This window comes from Schistocerca cancellata, chromosome 2, assembly GCF_023864275.1.
Source record: "Schistocerca cancellata isolate TAMUIC-IGC-003103 chromosome 2, iqSchCanc2.1, whole genome shotgun sequence".
In the NCBI taxonomy this organism is placed as follows: domain Eukaryota; kingdom Metazoa; phylum Arthropoda; class Insecta; order Orthoptera; family Acrididae; genus Schistocerca; species Schistocerca cancellata.
The window spans coordinates 549,736,615-549,758,402 of NC_064627.1; the positions used below are offsets into that span (position 1 = coordinate 549,736,615).

Here is a 21,788-nt window from a genome sequence, read left to right on the forward strand (position 1 = left end):
CAGTTCTTGCACAACATCCTGCACCAGCAACGCTTTCGCAGTTTTGGAGGCTGTAGGGGCAGTGTGGCTCAATATTTCTGCAGGGAGGTTCCAACGACTTACGGAGTCCATGCCACGTCGAGTAGCTGCAGTATGCCGGGAAAAAGGAGGTCCGACGTGATATTGGGAGGTATCCCATGACTATCAACTCAGTGTAGTGAGCTTGTTTGGTGAAGGCGAAAGTTTACTATGGTGCCGTCTCCGCAGTTGTGTAACTCCTCAAACTTCTTTACAGATGCCTTACATGGACTTACTGAAAATTCTTGCAAAAAAAAAAAAAAAAAACGCACTACAATGATGCGTTGCACCAGTCTTGATCAGATTGGAGTAGAAGTAAATGGTGCACATCTTGTATGATGCAGATATTAAGTATTCAAACATAGAATTGCGGTACGCGTGGTATAATTTGTGAACAAAGAAGGTGTAAGACAATGAATTCGAGAAACTCAAATTTATGAAAAAAATACATGAACATACGTGATGAACAAGTCAACAGTTATAGTTTAGGACAACATCAAATCACAACATTTAACATCCCTCCCTAGTAAAAAAAATTTTATAAGTAGTTTAGAAAAAGATTAACAAGTGAGAGTAACTGCTGGTAAGTCACTTGAATTGACGGATGGTTAACCAGGAGATATTTACCCACCACCACGAGTTCTGAAGCAATTGAAAGCAGCACAACATCAACCAACGCAAGTCCAATGCACATAAAGTGACGCGAAAGGACACGATGTTACGTAATTTCAACACTCTCCCAGTTTTCTTACAATACACTGGTAACCAAAGTTAAAGCAACACACCACTATTTCCCATTCCTATGTCTAATTCTCGATATAATCATACGAACTGTGAACAGACGTCTGTGCAACCGTATTGTGCACGGAAGATGGCATGCCGGTCAACGGACAAACATACCAACGACGAAGTGAGGGCACCTATCGAACGGGATAGTGTTTGCTGGGTAGTCCAATATCCACAATCGCTGTGTACATAGTCACAGACGGCGCACAGAGAAGACTGCCACCAGACTCCCTGACGCGAGAGGCTATAGGAAGAATGGAAGCAGGACAGTTGATGGGGCCCGATGGCTTAACGTGAATCGTTCTGTTGTTTCTCGGATGTGGTGACAGTTTATAGAAACCGGAACTGTATCCCGATGACCACAGCAGGGCCGACCACGTGGACATCAGAAATAGAGTACCGTCGGCTGTAAGGGCACGAGGGTATCGCCTCAATACTGCACGGCAACTGGCATCTGACCCAGCAGTATCCACTGGACTTGTTGCAGCGAGGCAGAGTGTATACAGAAGGCTTCAGCTGACTGGCCTTTATTGTTGGAGACCTGCTGTATCTGTACCTCTGATGCGTCTTCACAGAAGGGACGATTTAGACTAGAGTCGTTAACATGTGACATGGACGGTCGGACGGTGGACCAATGTTATTTTCACAGATTAATCCCGATTTGGCCTGGAGAGTGCTTTCGACGGATTCGCATCTGGAGGGAACCTGGAATACGATTTGGGGACCCAGACATTGTGGGAAGGGACCCATTAAGATCCCTAATGATGTGGACAGGGATTGTGTTGACCAACCGGAAACCTCTTCATGAAATTGTATGGGTGAACTGACAAGGTTTACCTACTGTCAGGTGTCGTGACGAGATCTTGGGACCTCATACGAGGCTGTTACTAGATGCTGTGGGTCCAGACTTCGTACTGCTGGAAGATAATTCTCGACCTCACAGAGCAAGGGTGGTTGACGTTTTCTTGGAAACGGAAGATACTGCAGGCATGGGGTGGTCTGCTCGCTCTCTCGATTGTAATCATATAAGGCATGTCTGGGACGCACTAGTTAGGCGGATTGCATTACGTCAGCATCCACCATCCACTCTCAAACACTCGCTAGCAGCTATGCGCAAAGAATGGGCGTTATTGCCTCAACATGAGATTCATGACATCATTCGCAGCATGACCCATCGTTGGCAAATCTGTGTGGATGCCAGAGGCGGTCACGCTTCGTACTGAGCACATTAACAGCAGTCTGACTGTGTGTGCAGACGCGTTTAGTTTGAAAAAAAAAAGAAACGAAGAACTCTTTGCCTATACTTATGCATGTACAGTTGATTACGTTCTGTGTTCTGTACCCTGATTCTACTTTATTATCACCTCTTTGTACTGTTTCGGGCAAAATAAACGCAACCTTGCAAAATTTCCGTTTGTTGCTTCAATTCTGAAAATCAGTGTATGAATAGAACCCGAATGCCCGCAGCTTGCTGCAATATCATCATTCTGCTGAAAGTTTCTGGTCGAAATCGCCCGTATCACATACACAAAATAGGTGTATTAACTATTTCTTCTCCGTTCTGCAGCCCTGGTTGAGGGACGAAACGAAGTCCTCCCGTGTTACAAACTGTACGAGGAGAACAACGGAAATACACGCACTCGGCGTGCATCAGAGACTGTCAAGCCATCCCCCTGAGACTGAGAGTGGATGACAGAAACTAGCTTCTTGAAAAATATACAACATTTTGTATCACATGATCACTGTTCAGAAGACTTTCCTTTCTTGGTATTAATTGACAACCATAGTTCCCATTTATCCGCTGGAGTATTAGATTTTTGAAAGGAAAATTGTGTTACAGTTTTGTCTTTTCGAGCTCACTGTAGCAACAAACTACAGTCCATAGAGAGAACTGCTTATGGCCCCTTTAAAAATTTTGTAAACTCAGTGTGTGATGCATGGGTGGCAGCAAGCAAGCGACGAATGATAATATACGACCTTCCAGGCATTGTGAAAATTGCACTGCCAAACGCAATTACACCCAGAAATACATTGGCTGGATTCAAAGTGCAGACATCTCCCCCTTAAACAGGAACATTATCAATGATAGTGACTTCCTGCTTTCATACTCGTACATAACAGATACGCCGAAACCTATTGCCATTGGTTGTGGTTTAATTGACTTCACGAATACAATGGCAGGCCTATGCTGTCAGCAAGCGCGCTCGTTAAATTAGACGTCACAGCAGCCGACGAACCGTGCTTTCCAACGCCTGAAGAAGTCAGGCGATTTTAGAAATCTCAATAGAGAAGAAAGACAGTCAACGAACGAAAAAGAACTTGAGCAGTACTGACAGACACTCCAGTGAAAGACGTATTACAGCACGAACAACAAACCTCCACAGACAGAAAAGAAAACATTTTAAGGAAAAATATGAATATTCCGTGTAAAAGGAATTGGTCGTCATAGTTAAGACTAATCATATGGTAAAACTTCTCAAATAAAAGCACAGAAAGAAATTAGGCATTCGTAAGAACGTTCTTCAAGATGAAGAAGATGAGGACGAGGATGCCCTGTGCCTTAGATTTCTTAAACAATTTTCTCAAAGCAATCCAAGAATGGATTCAATGCACAAGTTGTGTGCTCATCTGTCATTTGTTAAAAATTACATGAAATAACATTTTGATGAATGTTTGAGCTGTGAAGACATCTATCGAGCATTGAGACGAAGACCGATGGAAGATCTGGACATATTATTCTAACTTTTATTATAACAATGATAATACAAATTAAAGACTGTAAAGTTTGTCGTGCATTTGCAGGAATTTGTATTAAAATAAAGAGTAAGTTTTAAAGCCTATATATTTTCAGTTAAATTCAATGATAAAATTAAATGGACCAACTTGCTCTCACTGCTGGGCTAACTTGCCCCTTGAATGAGGCAGTTTAGGCCATGTGGTATTACTGGACTAAATATTTTTTTCATAAATAGACAAACAGTGAGAAGCCCTAACTACTTAGTTTTAAAGGTGCTGAAACTATGTACCAGTGTTTCCACATAAGAACATCAACTGAAGCAAAGCTGTAAAAAATCAAGAAGAAAAAAAATAGCGGTACCTGCTCCGCTCCTCCATAATGCTGTTACGTTGTACAGTGAGGTGAGGAAAGTCGTGGGATAGCGATACGCACATCTACATCTACATCCATACTCCGCAAGCCACCTGACGGTGTGTGGCGGATGGTACCTTGAGTACCTCTATCGGTTCTCCCTTCTATTCCAGTCTCGTATTGTTCGTGGAAAGAAATATTGTCGGTATTCCTCTGTGTGGGCTCTGATCTCTCTGATTTTATCCTCATGGTCTCTTCGCGAGATATGCGTAGGAGGGAGCAATATACTGCTTGACTCCTCGGTGAAGGTATGTTTTCGAAACTTCAAAAAAAGCCCGTACAGAGCTACTGAGCGTCTCTCTTGCAGAGTCTTCCACTGGAGTTTTTCTATCATCTCCGTAACGCTTTCGCGATTACTAAATGATCCTGTAACCTAAGCGCGCTGCTCTCCGTTGGATCTTCTCTATCTCCTTTATCAACCCCATCTGTCATGGATCCCACACCAGTGAGCAGTATTCAAGCACTGGGCGAACAAGTGTACTGTAATCTACTTCCTTTATTTTCGGACTGCATTTCCTTAGGATTCTTCCAATGAATCTCAGTCTGGCATCTGCTATACCGACGATTGATTTTATATGGTCATTCCATTTTAAATCACTCCTAATGCCTACTCCCAGATAATTTATGGAATTAACTGCTTCCAGTTGCTGATCTGCTATATTGTACCTAAATGATAAAGGATCTTTCTTTCTATGTATTCGCAGCACATTACACTTGTCTACAATGATACTCAATTGCCATTCCCTGCACCATGCATCAATTCTTTGCAGATCCTCATGCATTTCAGTACAATTTTCCAATGATATAACCTCTCGATATACTACAGCATCATCCGAAAAAAGCCTCAGTGAACTTCCGATGTTATCCACAAGGTCATTTATATATATTGTGAATAGCAACGGTCCTACGATACTCCCCTGCGGCACACCTGAAATCACTCTTACTTCGGAAGACTTCTCTTCATTGAGAATGACATGCTGCGTTCTGTTATCTAGGAACTCTTCAATTCAATCACACAATTGGTCTGATAGTCCATATCCTCTTACTTTGTTCATTAAACGACTGTGGGGAACTGTATCGAACGCCTTGCGGAAGTCAAGAAACACGGCATCTACCTGGGAACCCGTGTCTATGGCCCTCTGAGTCTCGTGGACGAATAGCGCGAGCTGGGTTTCACACACACATTTACAGATGGGGATAGTACACAAGGTATAGACGGACACTGCATTGGCAGAGCTGTCGTTTGTTTTCAGGTGACTCGTGTGAAAGGGTTTCCGACGTGATTATGGCTGCACGATGGGAATTTTGAACGCGGAATGGTAGTTGGCACTAGACGGATGGACATTCCATTCTGAGATCGACAGTGTCAAGAGTGTTTCGAGAATACCAAATTTCAGGCATTACCTTTCACCACAGACAACGCAGTTTCTGACAGCCTTCACTCAACAACCGAATGCAGCGGTGTTTGAGTATATTTGTGTATATTTGAGTATATTTGCTATATTGAAATAACCGCAGAAATCAATGTGAGACGTACGACGAATGTATTCGTTAGGATAGTGGGGCGAAATTTGGCGTTAATGGGTATGACAGCAGGCGACCGACGCGACTGCCTTTGCTCACAGCACGACATCACCTGCAGTGCCTCTCGTGGGCTCGTGACCGAATCGGTTGGACCTTAAACGACTGGAAAACCTTGGCCTGGTCAAAGAGTCCCGATTTCGGTTGGTAAGAGCTGATGGTAGGGTTCGAGCGTGGCGCAGCCCCACGAAGCCATGGAATGTGCAAGCTCGTGGTGTTGTGGTGGTGGCGGCTCCATAATGGTGTGAGCTGTGTTTACGTGGCATGGACTGGATCCCCTGCTCTAACTGAACCGATCATTGACTGACTACTCGGTAATATTCGCAGCCATCCGTGAATTTAGTGGGCTCCATAAAGGTGTGAGCTGTGTTTACATGGCATGGACTGGGTCCCCTGGTCCAACTGAACCGATCATTGACTGACTACTTGGTAATCATTCGCAGCCATTCACCGATATAGTGGGCTCCATAATGGTGTGAGCTGTGTTTACATGGCATGGACTGGGTCCCCTGGTCTCACTGAACCGATCTTTGACTGACTAGTAGGTAATCATTCGCAGCCATTCATGGATTTAGTGGGCTCCATAATGGTGTGAGCTGTGTTTACATGGCATGGACTGGGTCCCCTGGCCTCACTGAACCGATCATTGACTGACTAGTTGGTAATCATTCGCAGCCATTCATGGATTTAGTGGGCTCCATAATGGTGTGAGCTGTGTTTACATGGCATGGACTGTGTCCCATAGTCCAACTGAACCGATCATTGACTGACTACTTGGTAATCATTCGCAGCCATTCATGGATCTAGTGGGCTCCATAATGGTGTGAGCTGTGTTTACATGGCATGGACTGGGTCCCCTGGTCCCACTGAACCGATCATTGGCTGACTAGTTGGTAATCATTCGCAGCCATTCATGGATTTAGTGTTATCAAACAATGATTTCATGTCAGCAGGCCACTATTGTTCGCAACTGGTTTGAAGAACAGTCTGGACAATTCGAGCGAATGATTTGTCCACCCAGATCTCCCGATATGAATTCTATCGAACATTTATGAGACATAATCGAGAGGTCAGTTTTTTTAATAACATCCTGCACAAGCAACGCTTTCGCAGTTATGGCTATAGATGCAGGCAGCGTGGCTCAATATTTCTGCAGGGGAGTTACAACGACTTATTGACTCCATGCTGTGTCATGTTGCTAAACTACGCCAGGCAAAAAAAAGGTGGTCTGACACGATGTTAGCAGATGCACCTGATGTTTGTCTCCTCAGTGTATATGCACTGCCGCGACGTAATTTGGGAAAAAATTAGTTTTGCGAATAGGTGCATATGAAGGCAGAGCTGGTAGTCCTGAAATCGACAACGCCAAAAAATACACTCCTGGAAATGGAAAAAAGAACACATTGACACCGGTGTGTCAGACCCACCATACTTGCTCCGGACACTGCGAGAGGGCTGTACAAGCAATGATCACACGCACGGCACAGCGGACACACCAGGAACCCCGGTGTTGGCCGTCGAATGGCGCTAGCTGCGCAGCATTTGTGCACCGCCGCCGTCAGTGTCAGCCAGTTTGCCGTGGCATACGGAGCTCCATCGCAGTCTTTAACACTGGTAGCATGCCGCGACAGCGTGGACGTGAACCGTATGTGCAGTTGACGGACTTTGAGCGAGGGCGTATAGTGGGCATGCGGGAGGCCGGGTGGACGTACCGCCGAATTGCTCAACACGTGGGGCGTGAGGTCTCCACAGTACATCGATGTTGTCGCCAGTGGTCGGCGGAAGGTGTACGTGCCCGTCGACCTGGGACCGGACCGCAGCGACGCACGGATGCACGCCAAGACCATAGGATCCTACGCAGTGCCGTAGGGGACCGCACCGCCACTTCCCAGCAAATTAGGGACACTGTTGCTCCTGGGGTATCGGCGAGGACCATTCACAACCGTCTCCATGAAGCTGGGCTACGGTCCCACACACCGTTAGGCCGTCTTCCGCTCACGCCCCAACATCGTGCAGCCCGCCTCCAGTGGTGTCGCGACAGGCGTGAATGGAGGGACGAATGGAGACGTGTCGTCTTCAGCGATGAGAGTCACTTCTGCCTTGGTGCCAATGATGGTCGTATGCGTGTTTGGCGCCGTGCAGGTGAGCGCCACAATCAGGACTGCATACGACCGAGGCACACAGGGCCAACACCCGACATCATGGTGTGGGGAGCGATCTCCTACACTGGCCGTACACCACTGGTGATCGTCGAGGGGACACTGAATAGTGCACGGTACATCCAAACCGTCATCGAACCCATCGTTCTACCATTCCTAGACCGGCAAGGGAACTTGCTGTTCCAACAGGACAATGCACGTCCGCATGTATCCCGTGCCACCCAACGTGCTCTAGAAGGTGTAAGTCAACTACCCTGGCCAGCAAGATCTCCGGATCTGTCCCCCATTGAGCATGTTTGGGACTGGATGAAGCGTCGTCTCACGTGGTCTGCACGTCCAGCACGAACGCTGGTCCAACTGAGGCGCCAGGTGGAAATGGCATGGCAAGCCGTTCCACAGGACTACATCCAGCATCTCTACGATCGTCTCCATGGGAGAATAGCAGCCTGCATTGCTGCGAAAGGTGGATATACACTGTACTAGTGCCGACATTGTGCATGCTCTGTTGCCTGCGTCTATGTGCCTGTGGTTCTGTCAGTGTGATCATGTGATGTATCTGACCCCAGGAATGTGTCAATAAAGTTTCCCCTTCCTGGGACAATGAATTCACGGTGTTCTTATTTCAATTTCCAGGAGTGTATTAAGAACCATCGTTGCAGTGAGAGGCTAATTTATTTATAATTTCAGTATCCACCCTTCTCTTCATTCCCAAATACTCCTCATCCTTCCCCTGGAAAATCTAACTGCTCTTTTTCGTTATACCCTGAGATAAACCCTTGAGATCTACCTGTTTTATCACCTGTAACCGACCGCACCTGCTCCATACCGAATGTAGTCCCCATCCTACTATCTGGCCTTTACCGAATGGAATTTTGTCGCAGGGCCCGCCGTACCTGAAGGAGAAGCCGCCGACCAGCCCTCCGCGTGTCGGCAACGACCGGTACGAGGGCTATTCGATGGACCTGATTGCGCAGATCGCCGAGATTCTCAACTTCACGTTCGAGTTCAAGCTGGCGCCCGACGGAAACTACGGCAGCAAAGACGAGAAGACGGGAAACTGGAACGGCCTCGTCGGCGAGCTGATGGCAGGGGTAATGCCATCCTGAAGCAAGTCTAAGCTGGTATACTGACGAAGCTACCATTCAGAAACAGAGAAACACAAGATACAAAAACTACTCGATTTTATTTGACTGCACAATAGCATTTGCTTACAAATAATTACAAAATATATTTGTAATTAACGGAAAGCTGCGAGAGACGACAATGAAATTCGGACAACACAAAAAACAGTGTTGTCGGCTGCAGGTAGGCATACAAACTTACATCCCTCAAGCCACCGGACTGCCATCAGAAGTGATGTATTTTTATTGCCAGTCTTTCTGCCCTAATTCCCGTTTTCAATTATTTCTGATACGACTGCATGAAGAGATTATTTTTTCAATTCCGTTTGCGTATTATTCGTTCAGTACCAACGTATATCCCAATTTTCCGTAACGTGTACTACCTAGGAGAAAGGAAGGGAAAAATGTTGAAAGGTGTGTGAAATCTTATGGGACTTAACTGCTAAGGTCATCAGTCCCTAAGCTTACACACTACTTAACCTAAATTAACCTAAGGACAAACACACACACCCATGCCTGAGGGAGGACTAGGACCTCCGCCGGGACCAGCCGCACATGCCATGACTGCAGCGTCCCAGACCGCTCGGCTAATCCCGCTTGGCAGGAAGGAAGGGAGAGAGGAAGGTAGGGAGGGGTACTTTAAGCCCAACGCAAAAGAAATTAGAAAATAAATAAATTTCGTTACATGCCGTTAACTTTATGATCAACATACTTTTCAATAAATACTGATGTACAAGCAGCGTCCGGAAAGTGAAGATATCCTTTTTTCACGATCATTGCAATACCAAATCTTTATCCTTTATGTGTACACCATTTGGAAGGGAACTTTATGACCAACCCAAAGAAATTTAAAATTATCGTTGACTTTTATTCGCCTGTGTGTGTGTGTGTGTGTGTGTGTGTGTGTGTGTGTGTGTCTGTGGGTAAGAATAGGTCCTGAATCTGAACACATGATATGATATTTGTCGTGAAGTCACATTCTCATCTTATAAGACTTAAATTTTGGGCTAAGTTTTACTGAAAAATTTAAAACGATTGGGGAATCTGGTATAAGAATTCATTAAAAGCTTTAATTTTTTTTTCAAAATTTTAAAATATAAAGTACATCACTAAATTACGATATCTTCAAAAGGTAGGCAAATGCGCCCCCCCCCCCCCCCTCCTCTCGCCCGCCCTTGGTATTGTGTATTGTGACGCTTAATACTTGTGCTAGTACACGGACATTTTGTAAACATACGAATATTAAGTCCGTCTTAACTTCGCCCTCTCTTTCTGACCAATATACACGGAATATCCACTTCCCAGCATTTGAAACTAGTAATATGACATCGTTTACAAACTACTTAGACGCACTGAAAACAGTGTCGTCTGTTATAGCTAAGGTTGTCAAGGTTGGCAGCGCCGAGAAAGCTGTCGGTATCGACTGAATCAACTACCGAAGCAGCTACTTCCGTCAGACACGGCACAAAATGTCTTCTTGAGGAAAGCAATAAATAGTCTAGAGGTTAGTAATGTTGTTTACTAACTTAACGATCAAGGACTTGATAGCAGGTGATCAACTCCGATTTTTATACGGTGGAAAGGACTGGAATGCCATCAGGTCACCTTATTGAGGCCAAAAATGGGAGCTTCTAAAATAAATAAGAAGCGAAACCGAAACACGTCGAAGTGGCATCAAATCGAAAGGCTCGGAGCTTTGTCGTAGCTCATTTGGTCTCTCGACTTCATCTGAATTGTGCTCCACTACGATTAGACTACAAAAATGTGAAAAATCATAGTTCTTCACACACGCACACACCCACACACAGACACACACACACACACACACGCACACGCATACATACATACATACATATACACAGAGAGAGAGAGAGAGAGAGACAGAGACCGCTATGGCACGTTCATGGCGACAGCAGTTAGCAGTAGTTTTAGTAAGGGCAGTTTTAGAAATTTTATTCGCGGAAGCACCAGCGATTTTCCCTTTGTTGGAATATTGTAACGGAGTTCACTTAGCTTCGTGAGGAGATTTGGAAAACTGTGTGAGAATACGGGATTCCTCGGCAAACTTCAGCAAGGAAATCATCTCAGGTACCATGCGAGTAACACCATCAACTTGAAGCTATATTTTGATAAGATTCTTACCTGACGAAAATAGGAAACTTGACGACCTATACTTCAAGACAACGGAGTAGCTGCTTGAAGGATAAGTATGGTTCTGGTTTTGAAATTCGTGATTGATCGCCAGGTAAGTGTTGTGCCAAATATGTGAACCCCCGTCCTGCCATCCTACGATATCTTAGAAACATCCAGCGGTCGGTAATTCCTTAGGTAGTCCCAACAACAATGGAATTACCTACATTTTTCATTTAGCTCTTAACAAGTAACGGTTTTGACGACCTAGCTAGCTTTCTAAATATTTGTGTTGCATCAGTTTTCAGTGTGTAGCGGGAGATTTCGACTGCCTTGTACAGTCCGAGAGTCTGGATACTGGTCTCAACTTTCAATTCACAAAAATGATAAAGAAAACCTGATTATGACAGGAGTCATCACGATAGTTTCCTTGAGAGCAACAAATTTCAGGGATGATCATCGGCTCAAACGACGACGTGGCCAGTAATAACTGATATCACTTGTTTTTAGAAACAGTTTATATCTAAGCCCTTCTGTACGTTGTGGCGGCGGCTTTCGGTACTCAGACACTCCTGGAAATGACGTTATGAGCTGAGGTGTTATGAAGGCTGCGTTACGCTCTGAAGCCCAAGTGTCAGATGCAAATTATTAAACAGATAAATTGATAATATATGATATATACTTGTTATTGTTTGCTGTTATATGCATAATATTTGTTATCTTCTATTCATGACGGTACCTGTAGAAGGGAATCGCATTGTAGTGAGTTTTATTGTTTGTATGTACTTCATCATGACTTTTATTTATATGAACATGTAATCAAGCCCAAATTGATATTGACATTTCGATTTCTCACTATACTACTTGTCCTCCAGTGATGATGCTTGTAATAAGTGAAACCGGTTGATAAATGAGGATGCACATGCACAGCTGAAGGCTCAAGATGCTTTGCTTCAAATATCTAATGGATGTAAGCAGTTACTTTATAAAGTTCTTAAATATTTATTTATTTATTCGTTCGCTCATGAGCTTATGCAAGACTTCCTAGATGACGATATGTCAACAGCTTGAGTGCAAATTATCTCAAGTGTAACTGTTGTAGTATAAGTCACTGTATTGAGTGCATGTTAACTGTAATGACTGTAAACATATGTGTAAAGTACACTGAAGATCCAAAGAAACGGGTACACCTGCCTAGCCCCGCGAGCAAGCACAAGTGCCGCAACACGACGTGGCATGGACTCCACTAATGTCTGAAGTAGTGCTGGAGGGCTGTCCATAAATTCGTAAGAGTACGAGGCAGTGGAGACCTCTTCTGAACAGCACGTTGCAAGCCATCCATGATATGCTCAATAATGTTCATATCTGGGGAATTTGGTGGCCAGCAGAAGTGTTTAAACTCAGAACAGTGTTCCTGGAACCACTCTGTAGCAATTATGGACGTGTGGAGTGTCGCTTGGTCCTGCTGGAATTGCCCAAGTCCGTCGGAATGCAGAACGGACATGAACGGATTCAGGTGATCAGATAGAATGGTTACGTACGTGTCACCCGTCAGAGTCGTACCTAGACGTAACAGGGGTCCCATGTCACTCCAACTGCACACGCCCCACTCCATTAGAGAGCCTCCACCAGCTTGAACAGTCCCCTGCTGACATGCAGGGCCCATGGATTCATGAGGTTGTCTCCATACTGTACACGTCCATCCGCTCGATACAATTTTAAAGGAGACTCGTCCGACCAGGACATGTTTCCAGTTATCAACAGTGCAATGTCGGTGTTGACGGGCCCAGGCGGGACGTAAAACCCTGTACTGGGCAATCGTCAAGGGTACACGAGTGGCCCATTCGGTCTGGAAGCTCATATCGATAATGTTTCGTTGAATGATTCGCACGCTGACACTTGCTGATGGCCCAGCAATTTGCGGAAGGTTTGCACTTTTGTGACGTTGAACGATTCTCTTCAGTCGTCGTTGGTGCCGTTCTTGCGCCGGCCGGAGTGGCCGTGCGGTTCTAGGCGCTACAGTCTGGAACCGAGCGACCGCTACGGATGCAGGTTCGAATCCTGCCTCGGGCATGGATGTGTGTGATGTCCTTAGGTTAGTTAGGTTTAATTAGTTCTAAATTCTAGGCGACTGATGACCTCAGAAGTTAAGTCGCATAGTGCTCAGAGCCATTTGAGCCATTTGCGCCGTTCTTGCAGTATCTTTTTCCTGCCTCAGCGATGTCGGAGATCGGATGTTTTACCAGATTCCTGATATTCACGGTACACTCGTGAAATGGTCGTACGGGAAAAGCGCCACTTCATCGCTGCCTGGAAGATGCTGCGTCTATCGCTCCTGCGCCCACTGTAACACCACGTTCAAACTCGCTTACCTCTTGATGACCTGCCACTGTAGCGTCAATAACCGATGTAACAATTGCGTCAGAACATGTTGTCTGATATAGGCGTTGACGACCACAGAGCAGTATTCTGCCTGTTTACATATCTCCGTATTTTAATATGTATGCCTATACAACGGCGTTTAACCTGCACTGCATGGAATGTGTAGTTCAGGCTGCAGGTGGTTCTGGTGTTTCTGGCACCATGATTGGGCCCGTTCATTTGGCTTACCATAAACATGAACGAGGAAGTTTATATCCAAGTGTTTGCCATTCTTCTACATTTCCATGTTGAGTACACTGCAAACAGTCCCATCTTCCAGCCATGATCGGATGGCTGTGCACATAAGTTATAGGGCTGAAGAAGATTCACGCACTCTGTTGTACATCCACTTTTGCCCAAGGAAGGGAAGGGAAATGAGAAGGTGAAAGAAGAAAGGGGGGAGGGTGAAGGAGGAAGAGGAAAAAGGAAGAGGGGGAGGAAGGAAGGGAAAAGGGAGAAAGGAGGAAGTGGAAGCACTAAGGGGGAAATGGAGGAAACAGAAAGGGGGAAAAAGGGAAGGCAAGAAGGGAAAGGGGCAGTGGAGGAGAAAGAAGGGGGGAGGGGCAAGGGGGAAAGGGAAGAAGGGGAAGGGGTAAGGGGAAAGGAAGGAAGGGGATAGGGTAGGGGGAAATGGAGGAAGGGGAAAGAGAGAGGGGAGGAATTGGGAAGGGTGAAAGGGAGGAAGGGAGAAGGGAAGAAGGTGAAAGGACTATGGGGGAGAGAGGAAGGGGAAAGGGGTAAGGGGGAAAAGGAGGAAGGGGAAAGGATAAAGAAAAAGGAAGGAAGGGGAAAGGGGAAAAGGAGTGGAGGAGGAAAGACAGAAAAGGAAATTGAACTGAAATTAAGCAGAAAGTAAACTGGATATGCTGTAGGCACTCCAATCTTCCAAAATAACAACAACCGAATTCATAGGGCTGCACACGTGAGTTCTGGAGTTGATGCACTCGGGCACCCTGTCACACATTGACTCGTCCTGTAAATCATGGACACATGAAGAAACTTGTGCTCTTCTTCACTGTTTTGAGGTCTTTGTCAAGCCGTGAGGCAGTGTCACTACGGGGTTATATTGCTGGCTCCTGAGAACGCCTAATGTTTGTTCGGTATGTTGATTTGTGTACGGATATCTCACACTGATAGATATCCACCATGAGAGCGATTCAGGGTAGTGTCAAGCTGTACATCAAGTCGGTGCCATTTTTTTCTTTTGCTGTTGTGGAAGCTGCTATTTTCCTCATAATTACCTCTCTTTATTCAAGGTGTCGACGTCAATTTCTTTTCAGAGAGCAGACCTGGCTATCTGCGACCTGACCATCACCCAAGAGAGACAGTCTGCTGTGGACTTCACGATGCCTTTCATGACCCTTGGTGAGTAGACATTTGGTTATGTGACCTTAACATAGGAATCTACAACATAACGAAATTATTTCACTATGGAATTTACCTGCAATGCTCGCTAGAACCCTACACAACCCTAGCTGTTTCCTTATTTATTTAAGCAAACAATGGAAAATCCAGGACGGAATGTAACAATATTATGAGAAGGAACGTTGCTACTCACCACATAGGAGAGATGCAGACTCGCAGTTAGGCATAACAAAAAGACTCTCACAGTTAAAGCTTTTGGCCATTAAGGCCTTTGTCAAGAATAGACACACATACGCACACGCATACACACACACACACACACACACACACACACACACACACCGTAAACGCAACTCACACACACGACTGCAGTCTCATGCAAGTAACACCACACTTTTTTATTTATTTAGTTATTCTAATTAAATCTCGAACATTTAGCTAGAAAATAGTCTTCTGTTTCATAATTATGACAGTGTTCTACTGTATAATGATCTTTCGCTAGTGAAAGCAGCACTGGGCCATTTGTTAAGGGGAATTTGCAGAACCTCCTAGGAATCTACAATTTTAAATCAATGCTATATTGAAGGTCAGTCTGTAGTTTTGTATTGTATCTGTGCCGTCGGTATTGTAGGCCCCTGAATATCAGTAGTTACAATTTTCAAATCTCATCCAACCAGGACATTTCCAAGGAATTTAAGAACAGGCTCTACCGATAATGGATGTGAAGCCGCGGTTGTGCTAAATTTGGAAGCTCAAATACAGTCTCAGCCACACACAATGCGAAGTGTTCATTTTTATGCGTTTCGAAGAAACATGCTTCCCACGTCAGAATCTTCACAGAAGACTCTGCATTGCATAGGGACTATTGGAAAAAAGTTCACCCATGAAAGAAAGAAAGAAGAAGCAAAGAAAAATGACAAGTGTCATTATATCAATGTAAAACATATCCACATAAAACTCAACAAAAATTTTGTTATTACCTACCTTTAACCGCGTCCTCTTCTTAAAATGCAGTGCACCAGCGACCGTTCTTTAGCAGATTGTGAACTCTGGTAGTGTCACAGCGATAGCAAATCGTGTGTGCGACCTTTTCTCCTCCAGGAAAAGCACGTCCGGAGGTAAACAAAGAGGCAGCAAGCTGCAAACCACCCTCAGTACATGGGACCAACGTCACTAAAGGGTAAAAGACACTAAAACATACAGGAAAGCGTACATAAAGACTGGATGCATTGCATTTTGTTTTCCAGCTACTCTCAATTCCAAACATTCTCAGAACATAACAGTTCGGGCTAAAGCACAATAATACAGTCCGCATCCTGGACCTTTTTTTGTGAAGTAGACACATGTAAACAAGCTGCGACCTTTTTTCTGACACCATTTCAAATAAATTTTTTATTCAGAATCCATTCCACTGTCGGAGAAGTTCGTCAGCACATAGAAGGCGTCGCTCAACAAATACACAGTCCACTCCTATTAATGTGACTACCACCTAGTTCGACGTAAATGCATAGTACCCACTCACAGAAAGCAGGTGCTAGCACACACAGTGGACGATATATAACGTGTGTCGGGGATGCGGAAAACAGCGCAATCGCTGTAGTAATATAGAAATGGAGCGGTTTAGATGTCGTCCAAAAGGGCATGATTATTTGTTTTTGGGCCAAGGGTGGAAACATTTACGAAATGGGTAAGTTTTCAAACTGTTCGCGTGCCACGTGTCTAAAGTATATCATCCAAGGCAAAATGCACTATCCAAATCCAGCGTCTAGGCAACTGCGCTGCACCACAGACCACAGATGACAGTGGTGAACGCCAAGTGCGGAGATGCGTACAGGCGAATACAGGTGTAACTAATTACTCTTGAATACACTGTGGGAGTGAACAATGATCAATGTGTTACAAATATTTACTATCAAAAAAACAATCTTGATCACAATTTATTTGTTACGGTGACCGGTTTCGACCACTACTGTGGTCATCTTCAGACCTCACAACTGCAAACAGGAATGGAAAACATAATACTTATATTTACAGAAAACCCACATCAAACGACGTAATAATAAATGCTACATCGTGCCATCCATTAAAATACAAAATGGCATTTTTTTTAAAACAATGATACATAGGATATTGAAATTACCTCTTCAACCTCATGCACTCACGAAGGAAATTCATACCTTAAAAATGATAGCAGTAGCTAACAATTATAATAACCATCAGGTTGATCTGTTATATCAAAAATTACAACAAACAAATGATTCTGTTATAAATTCCAAGAAGAGATTTACTAAAATGATGTACAAGTGACCTATTTCAGATAAAATAAATAAATAATTTAAGAATACAAGTGTGACAATAGCATTCAAAGCCAATAACCCACTACAGATGAAACTCAAACGCACAAATGGGGAATCAAATATATACCAAAAGTCAGCCGTTTACAAAATACTATGTAAAGACTGTGAGAAACAGTATACTGGTGAAATGGGCAAACTGGCCGTCACTTTCTAACACGTTTTAAGGAACACATTACTGGTACCGCACATACCAAATCAATATTTGGTCAACATCTTGATGGATACAATCATTCTGAGGGTTGCATTTCTAGCAATTTGAAAATATTACGGACTGTGCCAAAAGGACTACTGCTAAATACGTTACAAGAAACTGAAATCTATTCACTTCGCAAAAGTAAACCGTTATCTGTTTTAAATGAGCAACTTGAATTCAAAGACAAACATCTCTCTGAGTTTTTTGACGATCTGCTTTAGAATGCTCACTCGTCTGTCCTTCGTTTTTAAAATTATCAAGGCCTTTAGGAAATATTTTATCTTTACTTTGTAATTTTATTCCGCCAAACATTATTTTATGACTGACTATATGTTTTTAGAATGTTTGCTTATATCCTTGAAGACTGCATATTGCTAATTCACATCCCTTTATTTTTGACACTACGGCTCGTAGTGTCAAAGTATCTTGAAAGGAGGGTATAAGATGAACATCAACAAAAGCAAAACGAGGATAATGGAATGTAGTCGAATTAAATCGGGTGATGCTGAGGGAATTAGATTAGGAAATGGGTCACTTAATGTAGTAAAGGAGTTTTGCTATTTGGGGAGCAAAATGGCTGATAATGGTCGAAGTAGAGAGGATATAAAATGTAGACTGGCAATGGCAAGGAAAGCGTTTCTGAAGAAGAGAAATTTGTTAACATCGAGTATTGATTTAAGTGTCAGAAAGTCATTTCTGAAAGTATTTGTATGGAGTGTAGCCATGTATGGAAGTGAAGCATGGACGATAAATAGTTTATACAAGAAGAGAATAGAAGCTTTCGAAATGTGGTGCTATAGAAGAATGCTGAAGATTAGATGGGTAGATCACATAATTAATGAGGAGGTATTGAATAGAATTGGGGAGAAGAGGAGCTTGTGGCACAACTTGACTAGAAGAAGCGATCGGTTGGTAGGACATGTTCTGAGGCATCAAGTGATCACCAATTTAGTACTGGAGGGCAGTGTGGAGGGTGAAAATCGTAGAGGGAGACCAAGAGATGAATACACTAAGCAGATTCAGAAGGATGTAGGCTGCAGTAGGTACTGGGAGATGAAGAAACTTGCACACGATAGAGTAGCATGGAGAGCTGCATCAAACCAGTCTCAGGACTGAAGACCACAACAACAACGGCTCGTAGTATTATAATTTTAAATTCCTTCCATTTTCATTATTTTTATTTGTTTATAAGACTGGCATGCAACATAAGACATAGTAATGCCTTTTAAAAATTCTCACATGTAAAAAAAAATGGTATCTACATATGAACTTCATACACAATATTTCATAAATACAGGGTTATTACAAATGATTGAAGCGATTTCACAGCTCTACAATAACTTTATTATTTGAGATATTTTCACAGTGCTTTGCACACACATACAAAAACTCAAAAAGTTTTTTTAGGCATTCACAAATGTTCGATATGTGCCCCTTTAGTGATTCGGCAGACATCAAGCCGATAATCAAGTTCCTCCCACACTCGGCGCAGCATGTCCCCATCAATGAGTTCGAAAGCATCGTTGATGCAAGCTCGCAGTTCTGGCACGTTTCTTAGTAGAGGAGGTTTAAACACTGAATCTTTCAGATAACCCCACAGAAAGAACTCGCATGGGGTTAAGTCGGGAGAGCGTGGAGGCCATGACATGAATTGCTGATCATGATCTCCACCACGACCGATCCATCGGTTTTCCAATCTTCTGTTTAAGAAATGCCGAACATCATGATGAAAGTGCGGTGGAGCACCATCGTGTTGAAAGATGAAGTCGGCGCCGTCGGTCTCCAGTTGTGGCATGAGCCAATTTTCCAGCATGTCCAGATACACGTGTCCTGTAACGTTTTTTTCGCAGAAGAAAAAGGGGCCGTAAACTTTAAACCGTGAGATTGCACAAAACACGTTAACTTTTGGTGAATTGCGAATTTGCTGCACGAATGCGTGAGGATTCTCTACCACCCACATTCGCACATTGTGTCTGTTCACCTCACCATTAAGAAAAAATGCTGCTTCATCACTGAAAACAAGTTTCGCACTGAACGCATCCTCTTCCATGACCTGTTGCAACCGCGCCGAAAATTCAAAGCGTTTGACTTTGTCATCGGGTGTCAGGCCTTGTAGCAATTGTAAACGGTAAGGCTTCTGCTTTAGCCTTTTCCGTAAGATTTTCCAAACCGTCGGCTGTGGTACGTTTAGCTCCCTGCTTGCTTTATTCGTCGACTTCCGCGGGCTACGCGTGAAACTTGCCCGCACGCGTTCAACCGTTTCTTCGTTCACTGCAGGCCGACCCGTTGATTTCCCCTTACAGAGGCATCCAGAAGCTTTAAACTGCGCATACCATCGCCGAATGGAGTTAGCAGTTGGTGGATCTTTGTTGAACTTCGTCCTGAAGTGTCGTTGCACTGTTATGACTGACTGATGTGAGTGCATTTCAAGCACGACATACGCTTTCTCGGCTCCTGTCGCCATTTTTTCTCACTGCGCTCTCGAGCGCTCTGGCGGCAGAAACCTGAAGTGCGGCTTCAGCCGAACAAAACTTTATGAGTTTTTCTACGTATCTGTAGTGTGTCGTGACCATATGTCAATGAATGGAGCTACAGTGAATTTATGAAATCGCTTCAATCATTTGTAATAGCCCTGTATGCACAACTACTGTGCCCTCTCGATTCTTTTTTTTTTCCTTGGTATTGATCTGTAAGAATTATTATGTAATCTATGTAAATGGAAGTCTTTTATTACACCATTAAATCGTATCTGTGCAGCATGTACTACACATGTCAGTTAGCGATTATTGCAGCTTACTCATTGAAAATCGTTTCAATAAAGACACATTGCTGCTTAATAGTACATTGTCTGACGTGACAGTTTTTGCCATTCCACTTTCGCAACAACTTCGTTAGAAAGAAGCCTGAGGCCACATCTTTGGACTGTAGTTTATCCTCACCACGCAACCACTAGTTTGCCTATCGACTTAACAACTTCAGTGGAAAGAAGCCTGCTGCCACATCTTTGGAGCGGCGTCCAACTTCGCCACGGCAACCAGTGGTTCCAAATGGTTCACTAACAGGCCTTGAGAGGGCAAGCCATGTACTGTCAACACGAAGTTCATTTATCCTACATGTTTAAATATTTTTAACACAATAGCTGTTGAACAAGCTACGTTTAGTGTGTGTTTATTTTCCTTTCTTCACAATGTTCTTTTAAATAAGAAATTTTACATTGTTATTCGACCTATAACCCATTGGTTAGTAATGACATCATTGTGTCAGAAGTGGGAGGAGCCTCCATTGTATACAGGGTGTTCCATTGATCGTGACTGGGCCAAATATCTCAGGAAATAAGCGTCAAACGAAAAAATTAGAAAGAACGAAACTTGTCTAGCTTGAAGGGGGAAACCAGATGGCGCTATGGCTGGCCCGCTAGATGGCGCTGCCATAGGTCAAACAGATATCAATTGCGTTTTTTTAAATAGGAAGCCCCATTTTTTTGTTAAATATTCATCCAAGTAAAACATCCATATTTCTTTACGTACTACACGAATATGTGATAAAAAATGTGGGTTCCTATTTTTTTAAAAACCGCAGTTGATATCCGATTGACCTATGGCAGCGCCATCTAGCGGGCCAACCATAACGCCATCTGGTTTCCCCCTTCAAGCAAGACGAGTTTCGTTATTTGTAGATTTTGTTTTTGTTTGATCCTTATTTCGTGAGATATTTGGCCCGGTCACTATCAATGGACCACCCTGTATAGTAAAACGTGCAGTGGTTTCTCCAGTAGTGATTTACCACCAGAAGGAGGTTCTTACTCATTAGTAATTCATCGTTTTATAGCTTTATAAATTTATGTATTATCTTCAATTAAAGCTTTGTACACGACTTGTAGGTCTGAAGATGACCACAGTAGCGGTCGAATCCGGTCACCATAATAAATAAATTGTGATGAAGACTGTTTTTGACAGTAAATACATGTTTAACTGTTGAGCAGCTGATCCCCCAGGCGTACCAAGAGGCTGCCAACAATGTGTCCTCAACGACCGCTCAGCGAACGTAATCGTGCTTGGGCCTTCGCAGTAGGTGCCTGGTTCATTCAAACACGCTGACTGCTGTTCATCAGCGACGAGGGTTCGAATTTTACACGCCAATACCGCAACTCGACGTCCATTGAGAGGCGACAGGTGGTTTTTTCAGATGAATTACATTCTGTGCTCCATCCGAAAGATGACCATTGCCGTGTACGGCTTGAAACGTCTAAGACGTAAACACCCTGCAACAATAGTCAGAATGGTCGAGGCTGGAGGAGAGAGCGTTATGATCTTGGGAATGTTTTCGTGGCATTCCGTGTGTGATCTAGTCATTCTGGAAGACACAATGAATCAAAACAAGTATGCATTTATGCCTAGGGACCATGTCCACCGCTACATGAAGTTCACTTTTCGTCAGCACCATGGTATCAAGCAGCAGGGCAACGCAACG

General features: G+C 43.9%; 1 protein-coding gene across 1 annotated transcript in view; it reads left to right on the forward strand.

Annotated features, from left to right (window-relative positions):
• LOC126162132 (glutamate receptor ionotropic, kainate 2-like) overlaps positions 1-21,788 on the forward strand; it is a 267,360-nt gene that overhangs the window by 151,543 nt on the left and 94,029 nt on the right. Inside the window, exons 10-11 of the mRNA XM_049918426.1 lie at positions 8,613-8,822; positions 14,684-14,768. Of these exons, the coding sequence (XP_049774383.1) occupies positions 8,613-8,822; positions 14,684-14,768 (295 nt within the window). The remainder of the gene's footprint in view (positions 1-8,612; positions 8,823-14,683; positions 14,769-21,788) is intronic.